Here is a 20,628-nt window from a genome sequence, read left to right as displayed (position 1 = left end):
TGCTCTCTGTAATAAACAACTCCTTATATGGCTAAGGCTTGGCATCTGGCTTGCTTCTGCATACCTGGACCTATCGGTGGCATTCACGTGGCACCTCAGGATTGGCTGTCCAGAGGCTTTATTAGGCTAAACGCGGCCCCGGGGGAGAAGCTTGTAGCAAGGTCCTGAATAAACCGCCTGAAAGAAGAACCTGTTGTTGCATCATCCTTGCGGGTGGAGGCTGTCGTGACAAGTGGCGCTCTTGGGCGGCGGCAGCGCGGGCTATGCTCCTGACAGAAGCGAACAGAGTACCATCTCCTCACAGCCGTCACCAGCCCGGGCAGAGCAGCCCCCGAGTCTCCTCAGGGTGGAAGAGACCTAGGCCATGCTCCGAAACGCTGACTTCCGCTCCCAGACACCGTGGACCAATCAGAGCACACGGCCCTTTCGCCACTTCCGATTTGAAGGCAAAGGAAACTTCGGGAGGAAGAGGCTCCCCAGGCGGACAGGAAAAGGTGGGCCCGGAGAGAGGTGCTGTCGGCTGCGCCTTGTGGAGGCGGAGATTGCCTCAGCTATGGTATCAGACGTCATACCATGGGGCTCACCAAGCAGTACCTGCGTTATGTGCCAAGTGCAGTCTTTGGCCTTATTGGCAGTCAAAATGGTAACATTGTTTTTGTGACACATCGTGGAGAGAAGGGTCGCTATGTGGCAGTGCCAGCCTGTGAACATGTTTTCATCTGGGACTTAAGGAAAGGTGAGAAGATCCTCATCCTTCAGGGACTTAAACAGGAAGTCACTTGCTTGTGCCCTTCCCCAGATGGGCTGCATTTAGCTGTGGGCTATGAGGATGGCTCCATCCGAATCTTTAGTCTCCTCAGCCGGGAAGGGAAAGTGACCTTCAATGGACACAGAGCCACTGTCACTACTCTGAAGTATGATCAGCTAGGAGGGAGACTGGCTTCTGGGTCCAAGGATACAGATGTTATTGTGTGGGATGTGATCAATGAGAGTGGCCTGTACAGCCTGAAGGGACACAAGGATGTCGTCATGCAAGCTCTGTTCCTACGAGAAAAGAATCTGCTAGTTACCAGTGGGAAAGATACCATGGTGAAATGGTGGGACCTTGATAACCAGCACTGCTTCAAAACAATGGTTGGCCACCGAACTGAGGTGTGGGGATTGGTTCTGGTATCGGAAGAAAAGCGGCTAATCACTGGCGCTGCAGACAGTGAGCTGAGAGCTTGGGACTTAGCCTATCTGCAGAAGATTGAGGACCCAGAAGAGCCCAATCCCAAGAAAATCAGAGAATCTTCTCCGAGAAAGCAAGAGAGACTTGAAGCCAAGGATGGAGACTCCGGGATGGATGGAGAGCCCGAGAAAGATGAAACTCCCGAGGATCGTATTCTTTCATGCAAGAAAGCTGGCTCCATTATGCGGCAAGGAAGGGACAGAGTTGTCAGCCTTGCAGTCGACAAGACCGGTAGGATTCTTGCTTGCCATGGAACCGACTCTGTGCTAGAAGTGTTCTGTGTACTTTCCAAAGATGAAGTTCAGAAGAAAATGGACAAGAAGCTGAAGAAAGCTAAGAAGAAAGCAAAATTAAATTCTTCCCAAGGGGAGGAAGTGGAAGAGGACCTTGAAGTTAATGTTGAAATGACTCTTAAAGATGAAATCCAGCGCATGACTAATATCAAAGCTTCTTCCAAAAGAAGAAGCTTTCACTCTCCTCAAGGAGAGTTAAAGGTGGTCTTCCTGCTCCAGAACAACCTGGTTGAGCTGTACACCCTGAACACATCCCTGGCGGCCCCTCAGCCTTCCAGGACCAGCAGGGTGTTCGTCGGGGGCCACAGCAGCGACTTGCGCACTCTGTCGTTCAGCTCCGATAACATTGCTGTGCTGTCCGCGGCAGCCGAGTCTGTTAAGATCTGGAACAGGTCTACACTGCAGTGCATTTGCACAATGACCTGCGAATATGCTCTTTGCTCATTCTTTGTTCCGGGTGATAGGCAGGAGGTCATAGGGACCAAGACAGGGAAGCTGCAGCTTTATGACTTGGCCTCAGGAGATCTGCTGGAGACCATAGATGCCCAACATGGGGCTTTGTGGGCCGTGTCCCTCTCTCCAGATCAGCGTGGCTTTGTGACAGGTGGTGCAGATAAGTCTGTCAAGTTTTGGGACTTTGAATTGGTGAAAGATGAAAACAGTAGCCAAAAGAGACTTTCAGTGAAACAGACTCGAACCTTACAGCTAGACGAAGATGTTCTGTGTGTCAGTTATTCTCCTAATCAGAAGCTGTTGGCTGTGTCTTTGTTGGACTATACTGTGAAGATATTCTATGTTGACACGTTAAAGTTTTTCCTCTCACTGTATGGACACAAACTGCCAGTCATCTGTATGGACATCTCTTATGATGGGGCATTAATAGCTACGGGCTCTGCTTATAGGACTGTGAAAATCTGGGGTTTGGACTTTGGGGACTGCCACAAGTCCCTCTTTGCCCATGATGACAGTGTCATGTACCTGCGGTTTGTACCAAAGTCTCACCTCTTTTTCACTGCTGGGAAAGACCATAAGATTAAGCAGTGGGATGCAGACAAATTTGAACACATACAAACGCTAGAAGGGCACCACCAGGAAGTCTAGTGCCTGGCCGTGAGTCCCAGTGGAGACTATATTGTCTCATCGTCTCATGACAAGTCTCTGAGACTTTGGGAGAGAACAAGGGAACCTCTGATTCTAGAGGAGGAAAGAGAAATGCAAAGGGAAGCAGAATATGAGGAGGGTGTGGCCAAAGAAGATCAACCAGCAGTTCCAGGTGAGACTGAAGGTGGCAGTTACTTTACTGAAAAGAAAACTATTGAGACAGTGAAAGCGGCTGAGAGGATCATGGAAGCCATTGAGCTGTACCGAGAAGAAACTGCAAAAATGAAAGAACACAGAGCCATTTGTAAAGCTGCAGGGAAAAAGGTTGCTCTTCCTGTGAACCCCATCCTGAGGGCATATGGCAACATCTCACCTTCAGCTTATGTACTGGAGATTTTTAAAGGAATCAAGTCAAGTGAACTGGAAGAGTCTCTGCTTGTGCTGCCTTTCTCTTACGTCCCTGACATCCTGAAGCTCCTCAATGAATTCATCCAGCTCGGCTCAGACATTGAACTTCTCTGTCGCTGTCTCTTCTTTCTCCTCAGGATTCACTTTGGACAGATTAGTAGCAACCAAATGCTTGTGCCTGTGATAGAGAAACTGAAGGAAACAACTATTTCAAAAGTGAGACAAGTTCAGGATGTAATTGGCTTCAATATGGCTGGTCTTGATTATCTCAGGAGGGAGTGTGAGGCAAAGAGTGAAGTTATGTTCTTTGCCGAAGCTACAAGCCAGTTGGAAGAGAAGAAGCGGGAAGAAGTGGGCAGAAGAAGCGGGAGAGAAGATGTTGTAAGAGGTCCTGAATAAACCGCCTGAAAGAAGAACCTGTTGTCGCGTCATCCTTGCGGGTCGAGGCGGTCGCGACAAGTGTTTTTGGTGATATTGGTAAAAGGTTATGTAAAAATGGGTAATTAAGACATCCATAATTTAGAAAACTTTTTGCAAATTCATTCAAAATTGTCACGACATATTTTCCTGTACTGTTTGTCTATAATGAAGAAAAAAGTGAGACTGAGTTTATGAAATTTGTTGGGTTCAAAAGTTATACGTTTGTGTAGCTTGCTATAAGTGACCCTAATCTGTGAGGTAGACAGAGAAATCAATGAATTTCACTTCATTTTTGTCTAGCTAAAAGATTTAGAGATGAATATTTTCTACCTATTTACTGTTCATTTCATTAAAGAAATCCCAACAGGTAAGACCTCTCATTTTGATGTATTTAGTCAGGATTATTCTCCAAGTATTTTTGTTTCCAAAGGACTGCTGACATTTACCTGCCTATCACAATAGAAGAAGGTACACAATTTTTAGAAATTATTTACTTTGTTGAATTCACCTTATTTTCTTCATTGATTGATTCACAGATGGTATCAACACAGGAGTAGACAGATTTGGGTAGATAGTATTACTCCTGATCGACTCTGATATTTTAGACATGTTGATCATTATAACTTTGAGTTTTTATATGACAGATTGAGATGTAAGAAAGAGTGACTTATGGCCCTCTTCTTTACTGAATTGTAAAAATGCAGGTAAATCATGAGCTTCCCCCGATTGATGTAAACTCTCAAGAATAATATAGGATAACAATACCAATGGACTCAAACAATAAATATTTAACTAGAATGAATATATTCGTAATAGAAATGAGAACAACTATATGAAGGAAAGTGAGAGTACATCAGAAGGTAATTTCCACAGTAATAGCCTTTTTTCTAATTTGAATGCTAATTCTCCTAAGAGTGATTCCTAAGGTATTGTATTTTAGTTAAAAGGGAAAAACAGTGAAGATTTGTACATTCCCAAATATATTGCGTTTTCCCCCAATGTACTTTTTTCATTTTCAGAGGATTCTGTGGATCTTGAGAGGTTATTGAGGTGTCACTGTGATACAAATCATAAAATCAGGTTGTGTAAGTTCCCATACTATCTGGTAAAAGCTAATGTTTCAGTGTAAAATGGGCAGTGCACACTGTTCTACTGAAATTTACTACCTATTGAACAACAGTCCCAATCTCAAATTTTGATTCTCATAACTCACAATTTTTCTTTTCCTTTGTGGTACATACCTTTTATAAGAATCAGTTATCTTCTCTAAGAAACAGTGTAAACGGTTGGTTCCTCATACAGTCTTCAGTTCATGCATAAATTCGGGTTTCTTTTTAAGTTTGAATTTTAAAAGTATGTGAACGATATGAGAGAGTGTCTGGGAAGACATGTCATGTAGGGACTTTTGCATTTCTTCTGAAATATCAGCAAAATGTAATGGAAATCATGACAGTGGAAGTTCAACTTTTGTATTTGCAGAGCAGAGACTATGGAAGATGTTTTGTGTTAGAAAATTATTTTAAACTGTGTTAGCCAGATTTCACAAACTTTGAAGGTGGTTTCCTTCTACTCAACATTGCCTAATAGCTCAAATATAATTTAAAATATTCTTTTTTTATTGTGAAAATACTGTACAGAGGGGTTACATTTACATGGACAAGATAATTAGTATATTTCTTATCAAGCATTGTAGCATCCCCATTGTTTGCCCTTCCCATCTCTTCGTATCCTCTCCCTGACTCCCCCACCCATTCCTCCCCACCCCCCACCAAAGTTGTAATGTTCATTTTCGACATAACCACTTGTACATCTCATTGTTGCAATGGATCCACATGTATCCCTATTTAAGCGATTTGTTTTTCCCTTCCCCTGACAAATTATACAGATATCAAATAAGTGAAAGCAACAAACTGTGGGGGAGGGACCTACAAAGGAACAAAGAAATAATCTTATAAATGTGTTAGAAACAATCGCATGAAAGGGGAAAAAAACATTTGAATATATATCTTATGGTTCATTTCCATAACATCACCTTATCTGACCTTTTCTGCTTGACTCAGAAATATACTAGATATTGCAAATAATGGAAACCATGGGACCTATGTTTCTTTGGGCATAGCTAGCAAGATCAATAGAAAGCCTATGGATTGGGAGACAATCTTCACTAGGCATACAAAGGACAAGGGTCTCATATCTAAAATATACCTGGAACTCAAAAAATTAAATCCCTCATCAACAAATCCTCAAAGAAACAACTGCCCAATAAAAAAGTGGGCTAAAGACTTAAGAAGGCACTTCTCTGAAGAGGAAAGAAGGATGGCCAATAGACACATGAAGAAATGCTCAACGTCTCTAGCCATAAAAGAAATGCAAATCAAAACAACATTGAGATACCACCTCACTCAAGATAGAATGGCTAAAATCAAGAACTCTAATAACAACAGATGCTGTAGGAGATGTGGACAGAAGGGAACCTTACTTCATTGTTGGTGTGAATGTAAACTTGTTCAACCACTTTGGAAATTAGTATGGAAGTTCCTCAAAAGACATAGAGCTCCCTATGACACAGCAATCCCACTATGTGCATTTACCCAAATATTTACAAACAATGTCACACTGAAGCTACCAGCACAATTATGTTTATTGAAACATTATTTACTATAGCTACAATATGGAACCAACCCAAATTCTCCTTAGTAGATGAATGGATCAAGAATATGTAGTATATATAAACAATGGAATTCTATGCCTCCATCAGAAAGAATGACATTGCCCCATTTGTTAGGAAATGGAAAGCCTTGGAAAAATTATAATTTACAATATTCTTAAGGCTTAAATTCTAGAATGTTAAAACAACCACTCAAATATCATACGACCTGAATTCAACTTGTACAATTAGGTTCCAGGTTTTTAACTTATATCATGGAGAGATTCATTGTTTATTTCCATGTTTAAGGTATTGATTACAAAATTGTTCTTAGTTTGACTAAACCCTCAAGATTTTTGAAGGTTAATAGAACTATCTGTAGAAAATGAATTTTTCCCAAGTTATCACTGCTACAGCAATTTCAGTAGTGTAGGACAGAAAACAGTTTCACATGTCTTCTTTTTAAAGAAGACACTGGTGATGGCCCAGCTTTAGGGATGTTTTTAAATGTCCTTTTCTATCACCTTTTGTATACTTTCATCGAGTATATGTGACTAAACATTATTTGAGTAAACAGAGGCCAAAATGCTGAATATATGTATGTTTTCAAAGTTTGATAAAATATTTCACGTAGCCTTGCACAGAGTACCAAAATTTTAATGCTAGTAAAAAGAAATAGCTTCAAAGAGTACATTAAAAACAAACAGAAAATAAGAAAAACCTGTTTATTTTTTATCTCAGAGCTCAGTTTATTTAGCCTAATCTTCTATTGTAATATGTATATTAATATAAATCTATTTGGATCTACTTTGGGCCAAAAATGGACATATACCAACTTTTACAAATAAGAGAAACCATGGCGCTTATGTTTGTTTGGGTCTGGCCTCCTTTACTTCATAAGATTGTGTCCAAGATTTTCCACTAATTACAATTGGGACAGTTTCATTCTTTCTTAGGGAAATCTAGAAATCCATTGTGTATCTACGCCAGATTTTCTTTATCTCAAGCATCTGGAGTGGTTCCTTTTTCCCCATGATAAATAATTTTAGAATGAACATGACTTTGCCGTTCGAATTGCAAGTGGTGGAATCTCAAGGTTGACTTGATTTGCCTTGAGTTTATTAAGAGAGATGTTCAACATTTCTTTGGTCATTCTCATTTCCTCAGTGTAATCTCTCATTAAATATTTAGCCTTCTTATAATAGGGTGACTTTATTGTTTGGAATGTTGAAGCTGGATTTAAACTTTTGAATTTTCAATGTCCTTCAGGTATAAAAACCTTTGCTATTTCATGCCTAGTTTCATATCTACTCCCAGTCTTTCACGTTCTATTTACTTTCTTAATTAGATCCTGTGCTCAGAAGAAACTGCCTTGCAGGTTGAAGCAATGCCATTTGTCCAACCTTTGTTTTACTTGATATTTTTATATGTTGATAATAAGAAAGTTTTAACCGGTTCTAAGGAGCCCTAGTATTTCTCATATTCTTTCCATTCAGAACATTTTCTTTAAACTTGAGGTCTTTGATTCATTTGAATTTCATTCTGACACAGGGTTTTATATAAGGATGTAAGTATAATTTTTAAAATAGTTAACCAATTTTGCCTGCATTGTGTATTGAAAATTGGTTGTTCATTTTCCTGGATTATTTAAGTTTAAGTTTGAACTTATCCAGTAATGATACATACATTTTCTTGACAAGTGACATTTAAAATATAAGTATCATTGTTTCCCTCATTGTAATATTTGGTAAATATTTCATTCTAGTAGAAGATTGCAATAGCTTAATAGCTAGGTACATACGAATATACACGATAAGGATAAGTAAAACGTACCCCAAATTATGGAAAAAGTGGCTTTTATCACTGTTGGTGTTTTCCTTAAAATACTATGAACAACTTTTTTTCTTGCTTTTCCAAATTTATTTTCATAGTGTTTCTCCCTTCTAGTTACACTATTTGATTTTAGTAGCTTGTGGATGCATTGATGTGTCTCCTGTAGGTCAATGCTGAGAAACTATGTTGACATGGAAAAATAGAAACACTGTCGTAAGACCTCATACATATGAGTAAGTGCTAACTTCATTTTAAGTCTTGTTTGAGATACGAAGTTTTCTTAATATGTATTCAAATAGATTTTAAATTTAAATTTTAGTAATGTTTGTAGAATTAATCCTGTGCTCTTAATAGTTGCATAGCCTATGAAGGATAAACATCCATAATCACAGAAATATGCAGATAATGTTAACAAAATTTTTCAATAAAATTTTATTTTAAAATATATATCTTGTTTAGTAAATATACTGTATTTCTACATTGTGGATCATAGTTTAAATTATGCTGTAAAATTCTCAGGAAGTGATTGAAAAACATATAGTCAAAAAAGTTCATGTGCCTGGATAGTAATTTATGAAGGTTTTTTTTTTTGGTAGTTATTTGCATGCTATTAATAAGTTTTATGAAATAATGCTAAAAATATTCCTAGCATAGATACAGGCTTAAATTAGGGGAGTTGATGGAATATTGGCCAGAAATTTAGAGAGTTGTGCTATAATTTTTTGATAGAAGCAATACTGCCATTCAGAATGTCCCGGCATTTCAACCAAACCTAGGGAATATGATGTGAGAATGAATCTGTAGGAAGACAGTTGATATTCAGAAAAGCTCTGAAAATGAGTAATGTTGAGAAGGGAGAACAAAAGGAAACATGCAAACTGTTAAGTGGGGAATTTGATAACTGATTTGGGCATATTATGGGGTCTGCTACTCATTTAAAGTTAACTAGCATGGCTAAAGACAACAGGAAGCTGTTCCATCACATACACATTTCATTTGCAGTTGTCAAATCCAATTAATCTTCTGTGTGGGATCCCAATTAGTGTTGTTCTTACATAATTACTTTCTAGCTCATGATCTCAGCTCTTTCATCACAAAGCTAGCCTATGGGAAAGAAAATGTTTCTTTCTGACCCAAAGATTGAAGAGAAGATTTCCATTTCTGAGTACTATCATATCACCATAAAATTCAATGAAATTCTGCTAGGATTCAATAGAAGGGTACATGCTGATATTTTCTTAATCTCTAACTCATCTGAACTCTGATCATGCTGTTTATACCTACAAAGATGTGCTTTCCATTGCTCTTGTTTCGACAGTCTGTTGCAGAGAAGTAATTATTCTCTTCCTTAAATATATTCCCAGAAAAACTATAACTGGATTGTTATATTTCAGGTGCTGAAACAGGATGATTGATATGCAGTATACTTTTCTCCTTAGTGAAATTCATCCAGCATGGAATGAAGTAATTGCATGCAAGTGTAAATATGTTAATAAAGTTATTTTAGGAAATACGTTACACCATATAACATATAAAAATTATGTAAGACCTGTGCCTTAAAATATAGCCTGGACACTGTGCTGTGACTCATGACTTTAATCTGATCAGTTTAAGGGACTGAGATCTGAGGATCAAAGTTTAAAGTGAAAATCACTTGAAAATCACAAGCTGTGCTGTTGCTCAAGGAATAGAGCACTTGCCTTCAAATGAGGAGCCAGAGAAGGGGCCCATGCCATGAGTTCAACACCTATGATGGAACAAAAAGAAAAATATTTGGGAATATTTTTGAACCCTCTTAAAATTGTACCAGTCTTTCTGATACCACATGTACAGTGACTCTGGACTGCACAAGAGCAGAAATATGAATATCTTTTTGTTTTCAAAACTATAACATGAACATCAGTGACTTTTCCATTTATACGGGTTTTAGAATGCAGTTTTCTAAACTAATAAGAAGAGAATGATTGTGATTTTCTGCACAGAGAATGAAAACTGCAAAGGAAGCAATACTATCAAAACAGACAAGGGAATGTGGAAATAGAAGGATAGGATCTGTTCATTATTTGATATTCTATAAAAAAAAGAGCCAAATGACCTATAGAAATAGTTTTTGGAAATTGCACAAAATGATATATTTTCATATATCATTCGTATCTCATAATGTAAATCAGAGTCAGTAAGGCAAGATCCCTTTCATATGAAAGAACAAAATATCCCCACTCTTTATTCACTTTTTTTTTTCTGAACAATTGTCTTCTTTTAGACTATCTACCTTGAGATTTGTCTTTTTTCATTGTGTTAGATCAAAAAATACTCATTTCCAGTTCATGATTTCAGGACTCTCAGATCAATTTGTGCTTTAGTCAAATGAAACATAAAAATTGGCGGACTACTCCAAAAGGTATAAAGTCCAGTTACTATTCTTTTATACATTGAGTTTAATGATTACAGTGCTAGTATTAGGAGACATGTGTCTTGTTAGAAATTTCTGTATTTTGCACAAATCTCCAAATGGATACCCCACCTTTCTTTGGATTATGTGTTGCTTATGCATTTATAATAACCTTTAATTCTCTTCCACTATTTGTCTAGCAATAAAATCATAGGAAATTTTACAGTGTGTTACTATCATTTATCACAGCAAGTAATATAAAATAAACTTGAGCAGTGTAGTTTGGATTCCAAAAGTGTGAGTGGAAATAGAGGATCTGTAGACTGGTTTTATGTGAAAGTTGCTGAACAAAAATGCCAAAGAACTATTGGTTCTCAAGTTTTATGCACTCTGGATGATATTCGAAGTCCTGAAAAGCTCCAATGTGGTTGGAAAAGAAAGGGAAAAATTTACAATAATGTCGTCAATTCTGACAGAACATAAATGGCACTGGTTGGGTTTAAAGTGGGCAAGCATACCATAGTGCTTTAATGATTCACACTGCACACACGTCATTGTCCTTTCCAGTAATGAACCATATTTCTTGAGAAAATATTCTAGAATATACTTTTTTCAACAATAAATTCATTGGGGTGTGCTCTCATTCCCTATGTATCATTTTATTACTCATGCAAATTTATACCATGGAATAATATCCTTCAGGGAGTAACAATGAATATTCTTTTTTCATTTTCATTTTTATATTTTGTGAACATACTGTACAGAGAGGTTACAATTACATGGGCAGGATAATGTGTACATTTCTTATCAATCATTGCAGCCTCCTCCTTTGTTTACCCTTCACATCCCTTTCCAGCCTCCCCCTTACCCCCCCACCCAATCCTCCACCCCTGCCGCACCAACGTTGTAAAGCTCGTTTTTGACATGACAACTTGTATTTCTCATTGTTGTAACAGGTCTACCTGTATCCTTAAACGACTTGTTTTTCCCCATCTCCTCCACAAATTATATCGATATCAAATATAGTGAAAGCCAGGGTTATACTGTGGGGGAGGGACATACAACACAACAAAGAAATAATCTTATAAGTGCGTTAGAAACAAATGCATGAAAGAAAAAACATTAGAATACATATCTAAGGATTCATTTTCCTAACATCACATTATCTGAACTTTTCTGCTTGACTCATACATATACTAGATATTGCAAATAAGGGAAACCATGGGACCTATGTTTCTTTGGGCCTGGCTTATTTCACTTAGTATAATTTTTTCCAAGTCTTTCAATTACCTAACAAATGGGGCAATGTCATTCTTTCTGATGGAAGCATAGATCCATTCATCTATTGAGGGGCATCTGGGTTGGTTCCATATCTTAGCTATGGTAAATAATGCTGCAATAAACATAGTTGTACTGGTAGCTTTAGTGTGGTCTTGTTTGTAAACATTTGGGTAAATGCCCAAAAGTGGGATTTCTGGATCATAGGAGAGCTCTATGTAAAGTCTTTTGAGGACCCTCCAAACTGCTATCCAAAGTGGTTGAACAAGTTTACACTCCCACCAACAATGAAGTAAGTTTCCCTTCTGTCAACATCCTCTCCAGCATCTGTTGTTGTTAGAGTTCTTGATTTTGCCATTCTAACTGGAGTGAGTTGGTATCTCAATGTTGTTTTGATTTGCATTTCTTTTATGGCTACGGAGGTTGAGCATTTCTTCATGTGTCTATTGGCCATCCTTCTTTCTTCTTCAGAGAAGTTTCCCTTGAAGTCTTTAGCCCACTTATTTATTGAGCAGTTGTTTCTTAGAGGATTTTTTGTTGGGGGATTTAATTTTTTGAGTTCCAAGTATATTTTAGATATGAGACCCTTTTCTGTTGTATGGCTAGTGAAGATCTTCTCCCAATCCGTGGACTTTCTATTGATTTTGCTAGCTATGTCCTTCACAATGCAGAAGCTATGCGACTTCATGCACTCCCATTTGTCCAACCTTTCTTTGATTTTTTGGGTTTCTGGGTCTCTATTAAGAAAAATTTCAGCTTTCGCCAAGGAGACCTAGGGTTTCTCCTATTCCATCATGTAATGTTTTCAGAGTGTCTCCTTTGACTCCGAGGTCTTTGATCCATTAGGAGTTGATTCTGGTGCAGGGTGATATATAAGGATCTAGCTTATTTTTCTACAAATCGTTAACCAATTTTGCCAGCACCATTTACTGAAGAGGCTGTCTTTCTTCCATTCTCTTTTTTTAGCTCCCTTATCAAAGATTAGATGGCTATAGGTCTGTAGGTTCATTTGTGGGTTTTCAATTCTATTCCATTTGTTCTGAGGTCTGTTCTTAGGCCAGTACCAAGCTCTTTTTTATTACTATGGCTTTATAGTAGAGTTTGAAATTTGGTATTGATATTCCTCCAGCAGTGTTCTTTCCATTGAGGAGCGTTTTTGCTATTGAGGGTCCATTGTTCCATACGAATTTTTGGATTGCCTCTTCTATTTCCTTGCAGAATGAGGTTGGAATTTTGATAGGTATTGCATTTAATTTGTAGATAATCGGGAAGTATTGCCATTTTCACGATGTTAATCTTTCCAATCTAGGAGCATGGGAGGTTTTCCCATTTTCTAAGTTCTGTTTTGATTTCCTTTTTCAAGTTTCTAAAGTATTCATCAAAGAGGTCCTTCATTTCTTCTAGGTAATTTATTTTTGGGGGGCCATTAAAAATGGAGTTGCTTTCCTAATTTCAGTCACAATTTTTTCATTGTTGGCATACAAAGCCGTTGATTTGGGGGGTTAATTTTATACCATGCTATTTGCCAAAGTTTTGAATCAGTTTGAGTAATTTGGGAGTGGAGTCTATGGATTCCTTAAATACAAGATCATGTCATCTGCAAAGAGGGAGAGTTTTATGTCTTCTTTCCCCATTTGGATCCCCTTTATGTTTGCATCTTTTCTTTTGCTGTAGCTAGGCTTTCTAATACTCGATTGAAGAGAAGTGGAGAGAGTGGACATCCTTGTGTTGTTCCTGAGTTAAGAGGAAATGGCTTTAGTTTTTCACTATTAAGTATAATGCTGGCTGTAGGTTTGTGAGATACAGCCTTTATTTTATGGAGGAATGTTGTATGGATTCCTAATTTTTCCAAAAGATCCATCAAAAAGGGGTGTTGGATCTTGTCATATGATTTTTCTCCATATATTGAGATAACCATGTGTTTCTTATTCTTGCTCCTGTTGATATGATGAATAATATTAATTGATTTGCGTATATTGAACCAGCTTTGCATCCCTGAAATGAATCCTGTTTGATCGTGGTGAATGATTTTTTGGATGAATTGTTGAAGTCAATTGGCCAAAATTTTGTTGAGAAGTTTTGGATCAATGTTCATCAAAAATTGGGTGTATAGTTCTCTTTCTTTGATGAGTCCCTGCCTGGTTTTGGGATGAGGGTTATGATGGCTTCATAGAATGTGTTCGGTAGTGAACTTTCTCTTTCAATTTCATTGAAGAAATGGAAAAGTATTGCTGTGAGCTCTGCTTTGAAGGCCTTGTAGAATTCCGCTGTAAAACCATCTGGTCCTGGACTTTTCTTAGCTGGGAGGTCTTTTATTGCTGTTTCGATTTCAATGCTTGATATAGGCCTGTTAAGATGGTTCAACTCATCTTGGTTTAGTTTTGGCATGTCAATATTTGCAAGGAAAAGGTCCATTTCTGCCAAGTTCTCAAACTTATTAGCATAAAGTTTTGAGAAGTATTCCCTTATAATACTCTGAATCTTGGTTGTTTCTCTTTTGATGTTTCCACTCTCATCTCTGAGTTTATTTGGGTGTATTCTCTTCTTTTTCTGATAAGATTTGCTAAGGATCTGTCCATTTTTTTAATTTTTTCGAAGAACCAACTTTTTGTTTTGTTGATTCTTTCTATAGTTTTTTTGAATTCTAATTCATTTAATTCTGATTTTATTTCAATTTTTTCTTTCCGTCTACTGGATTGGGGTTTATCTTGCTGCTCATATTCAACGAAGTTTAGATGTGTCATTAAATTGTTGGTTTCAGATCTCTCCAATTTGTTGATGTAGGAGCTCAGAGCTATAAACTTTTCTCTGAGTACTGACTTTGCTGTGTCCCAGAGGGGCTGGTAATTTGTGTGTTCATTTTTGTTGAATAGCATGAACATTTGAATTTCCTTTCTAATCTCTTCCATGACCCACTCTTGATTAAGCAGTGTGTTGTTCAGCCTCTAGGTGTTACCAGACTTTCTTTGATGGCTTTTGGTGTTGAGTTCTCTCCAGTTGCACAATCGGTTAGTGCGCAGTATTTGTACAATCAATATTCTTATACTGAAGCATAACTTTTTCATGTGAAATGATGTCAATGTTCTTTACTGTAATAAAAATAGGAGATAATTTCCTTAATAGTCTTATTCTGAAATTATTTTGAAATGTAATCAGAGACAAAAATGGACTTAATGATATTACCCATTGATTTATTTAAAAATGTACAGCCTTCTTTGCACAGTTTCCAGAAAATATAAAACCAATAAATTTCAAGTCTACATTCTTTTACTAGAATATGTAACTCCATCAAGAATAGAAAAAAATGTTACAGATTAGAAAGTTCCCAATAAATTCTGAAATCCTACGGAGAATGTGTACTCATAGGCAGGAAGATTTGTCAGTTTGGTGCCCCTCCCTATCTATGTCTTTATTTTATCCCTTGGTTCTCTGTGGAATTGCAAGGAATTGTATTTAAAGGTTAATTACAGAGAGTTTTCATCAAAATCTTGAAGGATAACGTGAACTCATTGAAGCTAAAATGATGACAATGGAATTCTATTTCTATTCAGAAAACCTTAATTTTAATGTGTCATAGAAGTAACTAGATGCTTTAGAGAGAAGAAATATGACTACTTTGTCATGTACTATTACAGCATATATCACAGGTATATTTAGGAACAACCAATTTTGAAATTCCTATATCATGAATTTAGAAAAATCAATCAACTCATACTTGTGTCTAGTGGACAATTTCAAAAGAAATAATAATGCGTACTGTGAGAAGACACATCTCTTGTTAGGAAAGTTCACTTACAATATGTAGTAGCAAAACCTAATAATGTTTACAGAGAACAAATCAAACAAAATTTTAGAATGATCCTTATTTATATCTACTCAACTTCTCTGGTCTAGATTAATAACTATAGGAGAGGAAATATATACACCTAGGTGTTTCATGGATAGAAGAGACGATAAATTAGGACTAAATTGGCAATCCTAAAAACCTTAAATTGATTAAATAAACAATCTTTAGTTTATGAGAAAATATAAACATATTGATAGACCCTTAGAAAGTCTGAGAAAAGAGAGTTACAGAAGAGAGAACAGAGAGAGAGAGAACACACCCAAATTAGTGAAACCAGAGATAAGATAATTAACTTAATGAGAGTCAAGTTTCATAAGAAGATAAGGGAATATTGGGAAAACCAATAAAATAAAGCCCAGGAAAAAATGGTTCATAGGTGATTTCTGTTAGTCTTTGAAATTACAACCCTATCTAATCCTAAAATATGTAATCAAACAGACAGGTAACGTTCAGAGTGAAATTGCTGCATGAGTCCAGCATACTGGCCAAACAAAACCTGCTGTGAGCCCACAGATTGGGAGAAGACATTCACTAGCCATAAAATAGACAGGGGTCTCATATCTAAAATATACCTGGAACTCAAAAAATTAAATCCCCCACAACAAATCCTCAAAGAAACAACTTCCCAATAAATATGTGGGCTAAAGACTTAAAGAAGAACTTCTCTGAAGAGGAAAGAAGGATGGCCAATAGACCCATGAAGAAATGCGCAACCTCCCTAGCCATAAAAGAAATGGAATTCAGAACAACATTGAGATACTATCTCACCCCGTTAGAATGGCTAAAATCAAGAACTCTAATAACAACAGATGTAGGAGGGGATGTGAATAGAAGAGAACCTTACTGCATTGTTGGTGGGAATGCAAACTTGTTCAACCACTTTGGAAAGCAGTATGGATGTTCCTTAAAAACTGCACATAGAGCAACCCTATGACCAAGCAATCCTATTTTTGGGCATTTAGCCAAATTTTCACAAATAAAACCATACCAAAGCTACCAGCACGACTATATATATTGCAGCATTATTTATTATAGCTAAGCTAGGGAACCAACCCAGATGCCCCTCAGTAGGTGAATGAATCAAGAAAATGTGGTATATATACACAATGGAATTCTATACCTCCATCAGAAAGAATGACATTGTCCCATTTGTTAGGAAATGGAAAGACCTGGGAAAAAACTTATATTAAGTAAAGTATGCCAGACCCAAAGAAATTTAGGTCCCATGTTTCCCCTTACTTGCAATAACTAGTATATGTCTCAGTCAAGCAGAAAAGTTCAGATAATTTGATGTTAGGGAAATGAATCCTAAGATATGTATTCAAATATGTTTTTTTCTTTCTTTTTTTTTTCATTCATTTTTTTTATTGTGAGAATACCGTACAGAGGAGATACAATTACATGGGCAAGATAACGAGTACATTTCTCATCAAGCATTGTTGCCTCCTCGTTGTGTCCCCTTCCCATACTCCTTCCCTTCCCCCACCCCCTACCAAAGTTGTTAAGTTCGATAAACTTAATTTTATAAAGAACCCTAATCTAATCCCCTATATGCTCTTTCCCTTCTTTTTTTTTTAATTTAATTTTATTTTATTTGAGAACATACTGTACAGAGGGGTTACAATTACATGGGCAGGAAAATGCATACATTTCTTACCAAGCATTGCAGCCTCCTCCTTTGTTTACCCTTCACCTCCCTTCCCAGCCTCCCCCCTCCCCGCCACCCAATCATACCCCCCCTCCCTCCCCACCGACATTGTAAAGCTGGTTTTGACATGACATTTTGTACTTCTCATTGTTGCAACAGGTCCACCTGAATCCTTAAACGACTTGTTTGTCCCCGTCTCCTCCACATGTTATACTGACATCAAATATAGTGAAAGCGGGGGTTACAATTTGGGGGAGGGACATACAAAGCAACAAAGAAATAATCTTATAAATGCGTTAGAAACACATGCATGAAAGAAACAAAAACATTAAAATACATATTTGAGGGTTCGTTTTCCTAACATCACATTCTCTGACTTTTTCCGCTTAACTCATACCTATACTAGATATTGCAAATAAGGGAAACCATGGGACCTATGTTTCTTTAGGCCTGGCTTACTTCACTTAATATAATTTTTTCCAAGCCTTTCCATTTCCTAACAAATGGGGCAATGTCATTCTTTCTGATGGAGGCATAGAATTCCATTGTGTATATATACCACATCTTCTTGATCCATTCATCTACTGAGGGGCATCTGGGTTGGTTCCATATCTTAGCTATGGTAAATAATGCTGCAATAAACATAGTTGTGCTGGTAGCTTTAGTGTGGCCTTGTTTGTGATCATTTGGGAAAATGCCCAAAAGTGGGATTGCTGGGTCATTGGGGAGCTCTATGTGGAGTCTTTTGAGGAACCTCCATACTGCTTTCCAAAGTGGTTGAACAAGTTTACATTCCCACCAACAATGAAGTAAGGTTCCTTTCTGTCCACATCCCCTCCAGCATCTGTTGTTGTTAGAGTTCTTGATTTTTGCTGTTCTAACTGGAGTGAGGTGATATCTCAATGTTGTTTTGATTTGCATTTCTTTTATGGCTACGGAGGTTGAGCATTTCTTCATGTGTCTATTGGCCATCCTTCTTTCTTCTTCAGAGAAGCTTCTCTTTAAGTCTTTCGCCCACTTACTTATTGGGCAGTTGTTTCTTTGAGGATTTGTTGTTGGGTGGTTTAATTTTTTGAGTTCCAAGTGTATTTTAGATATGAGACCCTTGTCCGTTGTATGGCTAGTAAAGATCTTCTCCCAGTCCGTGGGCTTTCTATTGATCTTGCTAGCTATGTCATTTGCCCTGCAGAAGCTCCGCAACCTTATACAATCCCATTTGTCCAACCTTTCTTTGATTTGTTGTGTTTCCGGGTCTCTATTCAGGAAATTTCGGCCTGAGCCAAGGAGACCCAGGGTTTCTCCTATTCCATCCTGTAATGTTTTCAGAGTGTCTGCTTTGAGTTTAAGGTCTTTGATCCATTTGGAGTTGATTCTGGTGCAGGGTGATATATAAGGATCTAGCTTTAGTTTTCTATATGTAGTTAACCAGTTTTGCCAGCACCATTTACTGAAGAGGCTGTCTGTCTTCCATTCTATTGTTTTAGCTCCCTTATCGAAGATTAGATGGCTATAGGTCTGTAGGTTCATTTCTGGGTTTTCAATTCTATTCCATTGGTCCTGAGGTCTGTTCTTATGCCAATACCAAGCTGTTTTGATTACTATGGCTTTATAGTAGAGTTTGAAATTTGGTATTGATATTCCTCCAGCAGTGTTCTTTCCCTTGATGAGCGTTTTTGCTATTCGGGGTCTTTTATTGTTCCATATGAATTTTTGGATTGCCTCTTCTATTTCCTTGAAGAATGAGGGTGGAATTTTGATAGGTATTGCGTTGAATTTGTAGATAGCCTTGGAAAGTACTGCCATTTTCACGATGTTAATTTTTCCAATCCAGGAGCATGGGAGGTTTTGCCATTTTTTAAGTTCTGTGTTTATTTCCTTTTTCAAGATTTTAAAGTTTTCATCATAGAGGTCCTTCACTTCTTTAGTTAAGTTAATTCCTAGGTATTTTATTTTTTGTGGGGCTATTATAAATGGAGTTGCTTTCCTATTTTCAGCCACACTTTTCTCATTGTTGGCATACAGAAAAGCCATTGATTTTGGGGGGTTAATTTTATAACATGCTACTTTGCCTAAGTTTTGAATCAGCTTGAGTAATTTGGGAGTGGAGTCTATGGGATTCTTTAAATACAAGATCATGTCATCTGCAAAGAGGGAGAGTTTTATTTCTTCTTTCCCTCTTTGGATCCCCTTTGTGTCTGCATCTTGTCTTATTGCTGTAGCTAGGCATTCTAATACTAGATTGAAGAGAAGTGGAGAGAGTGGGCATCCTTGTCTTGTTCCTGAGTTAAGAGGAAATGGCTTTAGTTTTTCACCATTAAGTATAATGCTGGCTGTAGGTTTGTCATATACAGCCTTTATTGTACTGAGGAATGTTCCATGGATTCCTAATTTTTCCAAAACCTTCATCATAAAGGGGTGGTGGATCTTGTCGAATGCTTTTTCTGCGTCTATTGAGATAACCATGTGGTTCTTATTCTTGCTCCTGTTGATGTGATGAATAATATTAATTGATTTGCATATATTGAACCAGCTTTGCATCCCTGAAATGAATCCTGTTTGATCGTGGTGTATGATTTTTTGGATGAATTGTTGAAGTCGGTTGGCCAAAATTTTGTTGAGAAGTTTTGCATCAATGTTCATCAAAGAAATGGGTCTATAGTTCTCTTTCTTTGATGAGTCCCTGCCTGGTTTTGGGATGAGGGTTATGATGGCTTCATAGAATGTGTTCGGTAGTGAGCTTTCTCTTTCAATTTCATTGAAGAGTTGGAGGAGAATTGGTGTGAGCTCTGCTTTGAAGGCCTTGTAAAATTCCGCTGTAAAACCATCTGGTCCTGGACTTTTCTTAGCTGGGAGGTCTCTTATTGCTGTTTCTATTTCAATGCTTGATATGGGCCTGTTAAGATAGTTTAACTCATCTTGGTTTAGTTTTGGCATGTCAATATTTGCTAGGAAGAGTTCCATTTCTGTCAAGTTCTCAAACTTATTAGCATAAAGTTTTGAGAAGTATTCCCTTATAATGTTCTGAATCTTGGTTGTTTCCGTGGTGATGTTTCCATTCTCATCTCTGAGTATATTAATTTGGGTGTGTTCTCTTCTTTTTCTGATAAGATTTGCTAAGGGTCTGTCAATTTTGTTAAGTTTTTCGAAGAACCAACTCTTTGTTTTGTTGATTCTTTCTATAGTTTTTTTGGACTCTAATTCATTTAATTCTGATTTAATTTTGATTATTTCTTTCTGTCTACTGGATTGGGATTTATCTTGCTGCTCTTTTTCAAGGAGGTTTAGATGTGTCATTAAATTGTTAGTTTCAGATCTCTCCAATTTGTTGATGTAGGAGCTCAGAGGATAAACTTGCCTCTGAGTACTGCCTTTGCTGTGTCCCAGAGGAGCTGGTATTTTGTGTGTTCATTTTTGTTGAATAGCATGAACATTTGAATTTCCTTTCTAATCTCTTCCATGACCCACTCATGATTCAGCAGTGTGTTGTTCAGCCTCCATGTGACACCGGACTTTCTTTGGTGGCTTTTGGT

At 37.4% G+C, this 20,628-nt stretch overlaps 1 protein-coding gene across 1 annotated transcript in view; it reads left to right on the top strand.

Annotated features, from left to right (window-relative positions):
- Positions 1-506: 506 nt before the first annotated feature.
- LOC122095225 (WD repeat-containing protein 3-like) overlaps positions 507-20,628 on the top strand; it is a 29,458-nt gene continuing 9,336 nt past the window's right edge. The window contains 1 exon segment of the mRNA XM_042665684.1: positions 507-3,414. Coding sequence (XP_042521618.1) covers positions 574-3,414 — 2,841 coding nt within the window. The 5' untranslated portion in view covers positions 507-573.

This window comes from Dipodomys spectabilis, unplaced genomic scaffold, assembly GCF_019054845.1.
Source record: "Dipodomys spectabilis isolate Male_0828 unplaced genomic scaffold, ASM1905484v1 ptg000013l, whole genome shotgun sequence".
Taxonomy (NCBI): Eukaryota; Metazoa; Chordata; class Mammalia; order Rodentia; family Heteromyidae; genus Dipodomys; species Dipodomys spectabilis.
Note: the sequence above shows the minus strand (reverse complement) of the source record. Positions and strands in the feature narration are given on the sequence as shown.